Below are 13,704 nucleotides of genomic sequence, written 5' to 3'. Positions count from 1 at the left end.
CTTGCATTAAGAAGGGAAGTGGTTTTGGGCCATACGAATAAACTCATTTGGCATATTTGTGACCCTATGATGGAGACACATATTTTTATTGTATTTATTTGTTTTCTTATTGTATATCCTACTGGGCTACTAATACCACCAAGACCTTTGCCAATTCCAATAAATTGGTGGCAGTGGGTGTAGTCTAGTCAATTGCCATGAATGCCGCTGCTTTTGGTGGCGGTGGTTGTCCGACCGTTTGGTCTATTTCTCAAGTGTGGGTGGTCATTTCAGACACAAAGGAACAAAAATGACAATCAAAGACAACGAACATTACAATAATTGTTTGAAATGTCTATTTTTTCGAAAAAAGTTAAACAGAAATAAAAAACGAAAGTCCAAATGGTCGATGACTTGGGTGAATGAAAAATAGACCAGATATTTACCGCCTTTGTGGGCTAACATGCATATTTAACATAGTACCTACCTAAAAATGTTCCAAAAACAAAAAATGAAAACCAAGATTGGTAACTAAAAACTTTGAAATGCAAATACTCTACTTCAAAATATATATGTAATTTTTCCGCATTAGATATCGTTTTACCCAGAAACCAAAACGACCTACCAAGCAATTCAGTCAGCCAGCCAACTTCCAGCTAGCTGCTAGCCAACCCAATCGCCACTCAACTGAAATGCGACAATCAGACGTGGCGAATTGAAATTGAATCGGTTTTTTGTTACTTTTGTAGGAAAATGCCAAAAAATTAAAAACCCCGGCACAGCACGAATTGTCAATTGCTTAATATCACTACCACCTTTTGGTTTTTTTCTCTCCAGTATTAGGCTGTTCATTTGCTTCCTTCTAGACATGAATCTCTCAGCGTGGGTTAACTTTTAATTCTAAGTAAAATATAAATGAAACTATTTTTCCTTTTTTTCTGTTTTTCTTCCTCAGCTAAATCATATTTTTTGATTCGATGGGCCACTGACCGGCCAGTAGCTGTTTAAAGTTAATGTGCATAGTAAAGCAGTTCATGACATGGTTTCTAATGGTTTATTTTTGATGGCTTATGCGTCTGGTCCATAACCCATTGGCCAAATGCGAGATTTTCATAGGAAACGTGAACTCGTGTCTAAATGTCTTGCCAAGAAAAACTAAGACTACGAATTGCGTAAATTGAACTTTAATTTAATTGACAGTAGAATATTTGTTAAGAGATTTTTCGAATAAGATTTATAGACCAAAAAAAACTATTCTTGCTAAATTAAATGTGCGATATGTCTACAGTGAAACAAAGTAACATTATTAATTGCGTAGCGAAAGAGAAGGGAATTAGAAGCAGTTAAGGCTGCGACAAATCTTGGAGAGAGCCTTAAAAATATAGATAGACACATTTCTAGTAGGAAAGAGGGTCACTACTTTTACTACGTGGTCGACTTTTCGATTTTTATCTTTAACCACGAAGTCGAAATGACAATTGTACCAAAAATTGATGTTCTCAGAACCGAAAATTGATTACAAAAAGTCGACTTTGCTATTTTCACAACAGGCAAAAGTAGATTTCGATTATTAATTGCGTAGCGAAAGAGAAGGGAATTATAAGCAGTTAAGGCTGAGACAAATGTTGGGGAAAACCTCAAAAAAATATAGATACATTTCTAGAAAGGGTCATTACTTTTCGAATTTATCTTTAGCCAAGAAATCGAAACGTTATTTGATTTTGTCCAATCAGTCAAACATTGATTTTCGATTTTGAATTATTAAATCAAAGAGTTTTTACACTGCTGATTTCAAGGTGAAAATATTGGATAAAAAGAAGAGAGAAGGAAAACGTTATATCCTAGAGTTCAAATATAGAAGTCCATCAACATAAAAGGACATATAAATATAATGAATAAAATGTATCGTCACTATAAGAACTTTGACTGATAATCTATGGTATTTTGTCGATGGGATTTTTAAACAATAAATTCCAATAGATGTTAAAAAAATATAAACGTTTTTGTCTCTTTGGTGGGCATAATCAGTCGTTTAGTCGAAAGTCGACCTTCGTATCCCTACACGTAACATTTACAAAGACCTAAAATGGTAAAGACTAGACAAAATGCATTCTGAGCAAATGGTTAATGTCAATATAAAAATAATGTTAATATAAAAAAATATATTTATAGAAAAAAATGACAAACAAAAGTTTGAAAAATCCAAAAATTGGGTTTCAAAATTCTATTCCATAGACTTTCCAAATTAATTGCATATTGCCTAAGCGGTTTGAATCGCATAACATTTCTAACTATGTTGTTACGATATCATAACAACAGAGGTATTTTCACAGGGTTGCCATATCTTGACTCTGTCTTGTCCCATCTTTATACTTCTATGTCTTTGACATTTACAAAGACATAGAAGTATAAAGATTAATTTGGAAAGTCTATGGAATAGAATTTTGAAACCCAATTTTTGGATTTTTCAAACTTTTGTTTGTCATTTTTTTCTATAAATATATTTTTTTATATTAACATGGTCCTGCCATAAGCTGTTACCCAGACAGTATAGACACAAACCATTTGCTCAGAATGCATTTTGTCTAGTCTTTACCATTTTAGGTCTTTGACATTTATCTAACACAGATGCTCGTTGAGAGAAGGAAAACGAGTCCATCAACGTAAAAGAGTATAACGTATGACACCAAACTCCAATATTCGATTGCTCGTGTTATATTGCTCTGTGATATAGCCGCATTTGCCGCAATATTTTTTTACATATTATTATTTAATCAAAAGTCGACCTACGTATCCCTACACATAACATTCACTGTTCTGTGATATAAAAAGTGATTTTTTAGCAAAAAAAAAAAAATGCCCAGAATGCAAAAGCTGGACTTGCAAGACTTTTGGTTTCAACAAGACGTTGCCACACAGCACGGTGAACATTTTCTTTCACGTTCGGGATCGGTCAATTCTCTTGTTCAGTAAGCCATTTCTGTGAAGCATGTAAGGTTATATAACGTAATAAATATGGCCTTTAGCAAATTTGAAATTAAATGGCATTTGACGTGGTATATTTGGTTCCTAGCATGGCAGAAGAATACAGGTAGTCGCTTCGAAACAGCTGCTGGGACAATGAACTGTCAAACCGATTTTGGAATTAAAAATGTTGAATGAAAAATTATTAAATTTTGTAAAAATTTTTGAGAAATGCATATTGTAACCACTTCCGATTTGCATCGTATAAGAAAATATATAAAAATCTACTTATTTTTGACAAAACAATTTTAAAATTTTGACATTTCAATGTTCGCAAGCGATGATGCATCTACCTATATTCTTCTACCATGGTTCCTAGGAAACGAAAATTGGACCAAAAATCCATGTTTTCAAAATCGAAAATCGATTATAAAAGCTCTACATTGCTATTTTCACCACAGGCAAAAGTACACTTCGATTTTTAAGTTCATTAAGATTAGAATACATAAAACGCTTTTTTGACTGGCTTAAGTGATGTTCTTCGGAAAAGAACAAAGGAGCGTTAGGCCAAAATAAAACTAAGTCAATATAAAACTCCTTTACAAGTCACAAAAAGCCTTTTATGTATTCTCACCATTGAGGTAAGAATACATAAAGGCTTAAGTCATCGTCTGGGTTCTTCAGAAAAAAAAAAAAAACAAAGGAGCGTAGGTCCAAAATCGATCTAAGTCAAACTGAAACTTCTTTTTTTCTCTACGAAGAAGCCAACCGACGATGCTCAGCTTAAGCCAGTCAAAAAAAGCCTTTCATGTACTTTCATTTTTAAGCAAAAAAAAAAATCTTCAATGTATTCTCACCTTTAGACTTTTTAACACCAAAAGACGATTATTCTAAAGTCGACTTACGTATCCCTATTCTTTATGGAGATATGGTTTCCTTCGACTGTGAAATGAAAACAACGTCTTTGCGGAATAGTTGCGACTTTGGAGTGTAAGGCACTACCAATGTAAAAACCCATTGATATTTTCCGTTAGCATGTACATATTCCGCATCGGATTCAAAATATATCCTGTCGTGGGAAAATCTATTCTAAAATCACATTTTTCTCAGCCGCCATAAAATATCACATTTGTACGATCTAACCATACGATCATGTGTGAGATTATAAAGGTTTTGACCATACTCTCAGATATCGATGTCCTCAGTAAATATAAAAGACCACTTGAATAAAATAACAAGTAACCCTGCTATGTTCTCCATTCAATATTAGTATAGATAAGAATAATTGAGTGACTACGATTAGGTTAAATTAGATTAGTTTTTGTAGCACTTAAGGAACATATTTTTAAATAAAAACTAGAAATGAATTGACAATTTAAGAGCGAGGCTGGGTTCTTATTTTTTAAACATTGGTCCTTCGAGTCGGACAGGGAATTGATTGTACACCCAAACGAAGCGATTGTGTTTCTTTCCACGCCTTTCAATTGGACCTTCAAGACGGATAGAGAATTGAGCCTACGCCCAAACGAAGCGGTCGTGTTCTTTTCTCATCTTATAACATTTGGTCCTTCGAGCCGGATAGGGAATTGATTCTACACCCAAATGAAGCGGTTGTATTTCTTTTCTCGCTTTTACAGAATGTAATTAAGGCAGTTTGAACATTATATTAAAAATTTATTATTCCAAACATCAATTCCAACATTCTTCGTTGCCCATTGTAGAGCTCTATTGTATGTCTCTCTCTCTCTAATCTCAATCTTTGCCCGAATTAAAGTGCGTTTCAAAGTGACAGCCAAAGAATTGAGCGCAAATTTAAAAAAAGAAAAAAAAAACGTAAAAGAACAGCCAATCTAAACATGTTGATTATAAATGTTGTGCGAAAACCTAAAACACATTTCGCTTTTAATTAAATTGTATTTTAAATTTTGTTATCGGAAATCTGTGGACATTATAGCTTATTTTTTTGCACGTAATGGTTCTACAACTTCTAAACCGGCAACACCTTAAGGAAGTTGGCAATTTTTCAACATTTAATGTTTTCGGCAATGATCCATGCCAATGTTTTCGTTTTTTTCTTCTGACAATCAAACTAAATCAAAGCATGTTAGTTGGTTGGATTTTCCTCGTCTTCTTGCTTGATTTGGTGTTAATAAAGAGCTCCCTTTGCCACCACTTTTATGGCGGAAAATAAATATTGGCATAACATACATATATACATGTATAGATATGGAGACGATGGTGAAGTGTTTAGAAAGGAAACCGGTCATAACCAACGTGCTAAAGTGTATAATGTGCATGGACAGGAAGGTGTGTTTTCCACAAAAAAAAAAAAAAAAAAAAAAAAGAATGAATGAATGGATGGAAACCTCTTAACAAAAAAACTGCTCGAATTTTGATTTTCAAATGTTAGTGGGTCAAATACATAATCTCTTGTTGTGGTGTATGTTTTTTATTCGGGGGAGTTATGCTTGAGTTTCATAATATTTCCCAAGAATTCAATTAATTAATTGTGCGATTCGGGCGAATTACATGCAAATGCATTCGAAATTAATATCATTTCTAGGATATTGACAGGTGACAGCTGTTGTGTCTCTCTCTCAAATTATTTGTATTTAATATGGCTTCCTGTAATTATCTCCCAGCAGGTTGTGATTCCTGGCACCCAGCCGTGTGTTTGTTGCGTTTTATTGACAATTTGTATGCAAAAATAGAAATTAATTAAATATGTTAATGGAGCAACTTGATCTATGTTCAATTATTGGGTGTACATACATTTATGTAGTTATGTATATATGCATGGAGGTATGTGTGGGTATTTGCATTTTTTGTTTAGTTTTAATTACAACCCGTTTCGATTTATGCAATTTTTCATGATAAATTCCTAAGCCATCAATCTTCGAACCAAAGACCGGGCGCATTGCTCCACATGACAATTACAAGAATTAGAAAACAAATGATAATTATTGCCGTAATGATTTTATTCGCACTTCGTAATGTGACAACATAACTAAGTGGATGGGAGTTATGCATATATATGTATATACATATATTGGAGATTTTCTAGCCAAACAAGTCACCTATACTTGGAAAATCTGTGGAAGTCTTCTATACACAGAAGACCCAGTGATTGGGCGCCACATACTTTCTAACTAAAGTCTTAAATATTACTTAATATTAAATATTACTTAAAACTAATAATGGAGAACACTATGGGAAGAGAAATTAAGTTAAGTGGCAGTGGCTGGAGTAACACGCAATAAACCCTACTGTACAAAATACTTTGTATATATTTTTTACTGCGGTTGAGGAGGTGGGAAAATCTAGCAATTAAAAATAAGTATTCTAAAATTATATAGTTCTCTGTCGTCATAAAATACCACATGTGCACAATTCACTGATTTTGTGCCAAGACCAAGAAGGGTCAAACAGCCCTAAAATGTTCTCCATTCAATATTACAATTGATTAGAATAATTGTGTGATTGCGATTAGGTTAAGTTATATTAGTTCCTGTAGTGCTGAAGAAAAATATTTTTAAATAAAGTCAGAATCGAGTCAACAATTGAACCTGCGGTTGTGTTTCGCCTCGCCTGGTTATTCCCGGTATTCCCGGTTATTGAATTTAACATTTAACATAACATAAATATCACATGTATAACTCAGTGATATTATCTCTGTGATATTCAGGGATAAAAAAGGTCATAACCCACATACACAGATATCGATGCACCAGTAGGTAGGGACAGCCAGCCATGTAATGTTTCCTTTTAAGATAAGAATAATAGTGTGGCTACGATTAGGTTAAGTTAGATTGGTTTTTGTAGCACTTAAGAAAAATATCTTAAAATAAAAATCTGAATCGAAACTACATCCGAGCGTAAAGGTTGTTATTTCCTTCACAAATAAACACTGGTCCTTCGAGCCGGATAGCGAATTGAATCAACAGCCAGAACATTGTCTTTCTCTTCTCATTTACATTTCATCCTTCGAGTCGTTTTGAGAATTGAATCTACAACCAAACCATTCAGTTGTCTTTTTTTCTCGCCTTCGTAAACACCTTTTTATACAAAAATGGTAGAAAATTATAATCGCTTTTTGCCAATGCTCTCAAATCGAGAAACGCGTAAAATTAGCAACCTGTCCAGAAAAATTCCACTTCTCAGCATAGCAAGACAAGACCATCTGAGCACCCAGTCTTCGGGCAAATATAGATATTATGAAAAGGAGGTGCTCCAGGGAAGCTTGAGGTTGGGCCAGCATAAAGAGGCAGGTAGCTACTCTGACTCGGAATCGGAATCTGGTGTAAACAAAACCGTTGTTGGAGCCAAGCTCACCACGTACAAAAAGAGATTACACGTGGTGCAAAGCCGTAAATTCAAGATAATCAGAAGGACACAGAGGTACAGAGACCTTCTTGCATTATTTCGGAAGCAGGAAAGAGGATCATATCCCTGGAGTAGCAGTGTGCTGCCAGGTAGCTGTAAATGGTTACTATAAGCAAGCAAAGACAGGAAATGACAAAAGAAGCAACAGCAAGGGAAAGCCGAGCTTGACGGCAGACTCGGACGCGAAACCTGTAGTCTTTGCAAAGGAGACTCAGTAAAGCAGAAAGGAAAAGGATTATGAAATAAGGAATGGATCCGCCATACTTTTTCTAAAGTTTGCAAAAAGTACTATAGGAACGACCCGTATTATACAGTAATATACAACCAGTTGTGGGTCCGACAAACTGCATTAAGATCGGCTGAAAACTATAGAAAACCAGGACAACCAGAAGATATTGATTCCAATAAAACTAATGAATTGCGAGAATAGATTGAATGACAAATGAAGCCACAGCAAGACAAAGCGAACGTGGTGGTAGACTCGGACTCGAAACCTGTAACCCCTGTAAAAGAGACCCTGTTAAAGCAGACGTGGAAGAGGGACATGGATCATGGAATGGAGTCGCCATCTTTGTCTAAATTTGTAAGGAAATACTTTAGCGACGAGCTATGTTATACAGTAATCGACAAGCGTTTGTGGGTCCAACAAACTGAATTGAGATCTCCTTAAAACTGCAGAAGACCAGATCAGGAAGAAGATATGGAAACAACTCCGGCAAGGCATTGATCCCATAACTCTAAACGACCTCTCAATGTCCAGTCTAAGTAAGACAAAGGACATGACGCTTTCAACGTCTCGAAGGCTGTCTTCTTTAAATTGAAGAAAGCAAGGATCGCGAACAGCCCCAAACAAGTCGAAATGCGATTCCCAAAGTAACAAATAGGAGAAGGCCGCAGCAAAGTTCAGGGACTCTCAAAAGGCCCGTTTATTGTAGGATAATGTTCTTTTTCATGTAGATCAATCTCCATAGGAGCGAGATGACAACGAACACTCTAATGGACAAAATAATTAAAACTAAGGTACATATTGGATTGATTCAGGAACTTCGGATTTTACAAACCAATATCTCTAGGCTGAACTATAGAAACCGCCAACTCTTATATGCCAATACAGAACCACGATCGAGAGCCTGTATTATATGTCACAAAAATTTAACTTTTCTCTAGAGTTGTCCACACCGGACACAACGATACAGAAACATAATTAGACAGTTTCAAAAGAGTTTATTTTAGGTTTCAAGTTTGCATTGTAACAAAATATGTTCGGATATAATGATCGTATTACTCTTCTTTAAAATTTAATAAAAATGTACAGTTTCCATAACAGGCCTCCAGAAATTCGGTCACAAGCAATGTGATATAAGTCTTTTGATTTATGTTCTTTGAGATATCATATTTTGCGTTTTAAGTTTGTTTTTTGATTTCGGCCTTAAAAAAGTTTCCTTCAAGTGGAAGATTTATGTTCTTCACTATTTCTGAGTAGTTTTTTTTTTTACTTGCCGTTTGATTGTACTTACCCTTGAAATAATAATGCCAGCAATGCTAACACGAATTTTTGGTTCTTTCAGCAGACGATATCTCAGATCAACACCATTCCAGAAGGCAATGAAATAACGTTTCACCTAAAAAAATAATGAATTTAAAGAAATAAATTATCAATAATGAGGCATCTAGAATTTTTTTAGCATCATAAGCGGCATATCTTAAACGTGTATATATAGGTGAAACCCAAACCTTCCCCACTCATTGCAAAAAAGCTCTTAATTTATATCCTTTGAGATAAAAGATAAATATCAATGGAGTTTAATATTCACAAAATGTTCTAGCCTGATCTAAGATATTTAATAGGAAATAAAAATTGCATGGTGTTGTTCTTGACAAGAACATATGCAAGCATGAGAGAAATAAATAAAAAATCTTTTAGAAAATATAAGTTGCTTGTATGCCTGGGTGGGTCTTCTGTACACACAACATCAAAAAACTTCCCCACCCCCCACATAAAAAATAGTAAGATAATTAATAAATCCCAACCCGTACCTGTAAATTATCACCACCATGCAAACGATAACCATCGTAGTCAACAATAACCAAAACTTCGGGATAAATCATGTAGGGTGCACTGCGTTTGGCTCTTTTGTGAGTGGAGTGTTCAACGAAATTGACACCATCTTCGGCCTCAAGCTCCTCTTGCTCTTCCTCAATGTCGGCCAGTGTATTAAAATGTGCTGCACGTTTTTGTCGCTCTTGCAGTTTTTCCAATTTTTCGTGAGTTCCCATATCATCCGGCTCCATGTAGGCTATAAAGAAATAATGAAGAAAAAATTAGGAAAAATTAAAAAAAAAATTTTGTAGGACTGATATAATTTTTAAGGAGGAACGCAATGATGATAACAAATTAGATTAGACAGATACACAATAGGAAGCTTGAGGATATGACAAAAATAAGTAGGACGATCAACCACAAAGAGGACACAAACAATATAAGTGTTAGCTATATTGGAATCTGTGGTAATATTTTTTAAGGATTTGTGTTTTTTTATATCCTCCACCATACATAGTATGGAGGGTATAATAAGTTCGTCATTACAACACAAAAATTACATATTTCCCAGCCGCCATAAAATACCACCTGCGAATAATTCGGTGATCTTGTGCGCTGACACATACGATAAAGATAATAAAGGTTATGATCAACACGCACAAATATTGATGGGATCAGTAGATGCACAAGACCACTTGAATAAAATGACAAACAGCCCTGCAATGTTCTCCATTCAATATTAGATATGAATAATTATGTCGCTGCGATTAGGTTAAGTTAGATTAATTTGAGTAGTACTTAAGAAACATATTTTTAAATAAAATCAGAATTGAATCTACACCCAAGCGAAGCGGTTGTATTCTTTTCTCATCACCGAAACGGAATCGAAAAGGGAGATTGGACTCTATTCTCGTTTACAACAAGCGTACAAAAGCATTTTGATGAGAATTTTCCAGAAAAAAGTTATTCGTGATGGAATTCAAGCGTGATAGTGTGATTTCTGTATATTTGGCTGGAATACCACAAGTGGCTATCGTTAGAGTACTCCAGGATTTAAATGTGAATAAATCTCTTGTGTCTCGTACCATCACTCGTTACCGTGGTACTAGATAGCGTAGCCCGACGTCAAGGAAGTGGACAGAAGAAAACAGCAACATCAGCAGAAATGTTTGAAAAAGTAAAGAAGCGACTTGATCGAAACCCGCGTCGCAGTGGCCGAAAAATGCCTCGTGAGCTGAACACATCACAATATTCCATTCGGCAAATATTGAAAAATGAGCTCAGGGTAAAGCCATTGAAATTCCAAAAAGTGAATGAACTTACACCGCAACAGAAAGAAAATAGACTCAAAAGAGCGAAAGGGTTGCTTCGCTTGACTGAAAGTGATGAATTGCCGAATTTGGTTTTTTCCGATGAGAAAACATTAGTGTCCAGCAGTTTGTAAACAAAAAAAAAAAAAGAGGTCAGCTGAAAATGTTCACCTTCGGTTGGCCACCTGAACTCAATCGCCGGCCATGGTGATGGTGTGGATCGCCAAAACAGCCGATGGTCGCTCTCCGCTCGTATTAATCGACCGTGGCATAAGAATAAATGCCGAATATTATCGCGAAAATATTCTGGAGGGTGTATTAAAGCCTTGGGCACGCAAACATTTTGGGCGCAGAGCTTGGACATTCCAACAGGACTCAGCACGCGCCACCCAAGAATGGTTACAAAATGAGTTTCCTCGCTTCATTTCCAGCGCAAAATGACCACCGAAGTCTCCGGATACCAATCCGTAGGACTATTGTGTATGGTGTGTTTTGGAAAGCAAGTTTGACACTAAAAAATACCAAAGTGTCGATCACCTCAAGCAAACGCTTCACCGGGAATGGGTCAAATACCGCAGAGCAATATTCGGGCAGTGTGTTGACCAAATCTAAATCTATTTTAAAATTTTATCCTTTTTCCGAAATTTTTTGCTTTCATTCAATAAAATTTAAAAAAAAATGTAACAATTATGGTTTATTATTATGGTTTTTTTATCTCACCCTGTATATAGGTCCACAATATCGTATAGCCCTCATATAAATGTACCTCCCGATATTCGGTATTTTGATGATTTTAGCCACATTTTTTAATGGAATTGTCTGAAATCCTACACAAGGATTTCTCTGTGAGTACTTTACCACCTGGAGGCGAATTGTCCATATAGGTCTATGATATAGTATATCACCCATATAACTGTACCTGCAGGCATTCGGTATTTTTTCAATGGAATTGTCTGAAATTCTACACAGGGAGTTCTCTGACTACTTTACCGCCTGTAACATAATTGCCTATATAGGTCGACAATATCGTATATCTCCCATATAACGGTATCCCCCTATATTCGGTATTTTGATGAATTTATCCACATTTTTTAATGGAATAGACTGAAAATCCAAACAAGGAGTTCCCTCTGGAAGAAAATTGTCGACATAGGTGTACGATATTGTATAGCCCTCATACAACAGTAGTCCCCGATATTCGGTATTTTCGTGATTTTAGCCACATTTTTTAATGGGATTGTCTGAAATTCTACACAAGAAGTTCTATGTGAGTGATTTAACCCCCTGAAAGAGAATTGTCTATATAGGTTCACGATATCGTATAGTCCCCATACAATGGTGCACCCGATATTCGGTATTTTGATAATTTGAGCCACATTTTTCAATGGTTCGCTTAGAGTACTTTACCACCTGAAAGAGAATTATCTATAGAGTTCCTTGATATCGTATAGCCCCATAAAACGGCGCCTCCCGCTATTCGATATTTTGATGATTTTAGGGACATTATTCACCGGAGTTGTTTCAAATTTCGTATTTCGAATTCGTAATGGGTATTACAGCCCACGTCTTCGTATAGCCCCCAAATATAATGGTTTTGATTTGAACGATATTTTTCGACTGAATTTTTTTTGAGATTTTTCAAGTTTCTTCCAAATGGTGGAGCGTATAAAAAGTTTGGCCTGGCCGAACTTACTTACTTTTTTACTTAAACTTACCTACTTAAATACTTTACGGTTAAAAGTATTTCTGTTTAACAAAAATCTCTCTCTTCTGCACTAGGCAGGCATTCTATTATCTTTATAGAAACATATTTACATATCCGTGAACTTAATAACTTATTCTAAGGTCGCATAATTTTTTCAACACACAAATCGAACATAAATCTTCCCTGAAATGTAACAAACAAGTTTCTATACTAATCTGAAAAAAAGATACATCATCCGAAACCAATTCTAAATTTACGTGACTACACAATATTCTGTTTTTGTTTTTGACAATCAACAGCAATAATTTGAGACTCACCGCTACCTTCCTTCCACCACTCCCATAACCCTGCTTTCTGTTAACGGATTGCGCAAGTAATGTAAATTATTTTCTAGATTTCGCATAAACTTTACTGTCTGATCAAGTCATTTAGCCAGCCGGCCAAAAACCTAATAAAAATTCCACTATCCGCAAATAAACAAAAAAAAAAAAAACGAAATAAAAACAGACGACGCCCAAAAGTACTCTTAAGACCACTTTTAACATAAATTTTCGGTTTAAAATAAAATTTTATTGTAAAACTTAAATTAAAAAACCGGAGACGTCATAACCTTCGCATTGAAAGGCGGTGTGGGGTCAATCTCCTTTAAGAAGAAAACAATGTATTGTTGGGGTTCTTCATCTTCTTCTTCTGCTAGTGCTTTAGCTTTAGAGTAATTCAATAAAGCTTTGCTTGAGACCAGAGTGAATTTACAATTTCGAAACATTTTGTGAGTGTGTGTGTTTGTTTTCTTGACAGGAAGGCTTGTCTGTTGTTGTTGTGTTTTTTTGAACTTCATATTTTATAAATTTTATGAAGTTCCGTTGCCCAAATTGTACAGTTTAATGCATGAAAATGCATTATTAATTAGGTGCTACCGACTTTTTGTGAAACATATTAATTACATTAATTGTTTAATAATTTCTTGGATTACATGGCAAAATTGCAAGACTCATTGTGTAGTGGTGTGGGGAAGACCGAAATTATTTATTTTAACTGTCAAAAAGATCAATATTTTTTTGTGGGAACCTTTTTTAAATAGAGTGCGCTTTAATCCTAAACACTGGAATTTGTGAAAAAGTTGGGAAACTTTACAATATTTTTAAAGGGGTATTAATTTTTTTATATTTGAGTTTAACAATGGGACTCTAGAGAATATTGAAGTAATTATTGTGGGCTATAACAGCAATAATCATAATTTTAATAATCTAAACAGTGATCTTTTTAATACACTTCACCTTAAATGAGATAAGAAAATGTGGTGAGCAGACCTTCGAGTCAAT

The 13,704-nt window shown here is 35.1% G+C and overlaps 1 protein-coding gene across 2 annotated transcripts in view; it reads right to left on the bottom strand.

Annotated features, from left to right (window-relative positions):
• The window catches only part of LOC101896425 (A disintegrin and metalloproteinase with thrombospondin motifs like), a 232,801-nt gene that overhangs the window by 19,580 nt on the left and 199,517 nt on the right, over positions 1–13,704 (bottom strand). For both annotated transcript variants that reach the window (XM_059127546.1, XM_059127547.1), the window contains exons 6-7: positions 9,364–9,623; positions 8,844–8,948 (exon numbers count right to left, since the gene is read on the bottom strand). In XM_059127546.1, the coding sequence (XP_058983529.1) occupies positions 8,844–8,948; positions 9,364–9,623 (365 nt within the window). The remainder of the gene's footprint in view (positions 1–8,843; positions 8,949–9,363; positions 9,624–13,704) is intronic.

The sequence above is a fragment of the Musca domestica genome, unplaced genomic scaffold (assembly GCF_030504385.1).
Source record: "Musca domestica strain aabys unplaced genomic scaffold, Musca_domestica.polishedcontigs.V.1.1 46, whole genome shotgun sequence".
NCBI classification, from domain to species: domain Eukaryota; kingdom Metazoa; phylum Arthropoda; class Insecta; order Diptera; family Muscidae; genus Musca; species Musca domestica.
Note: the sequence above shows the minus strand (reverse complement) of the source record. Positions and strands in the feature narration are given on the sequence as shown.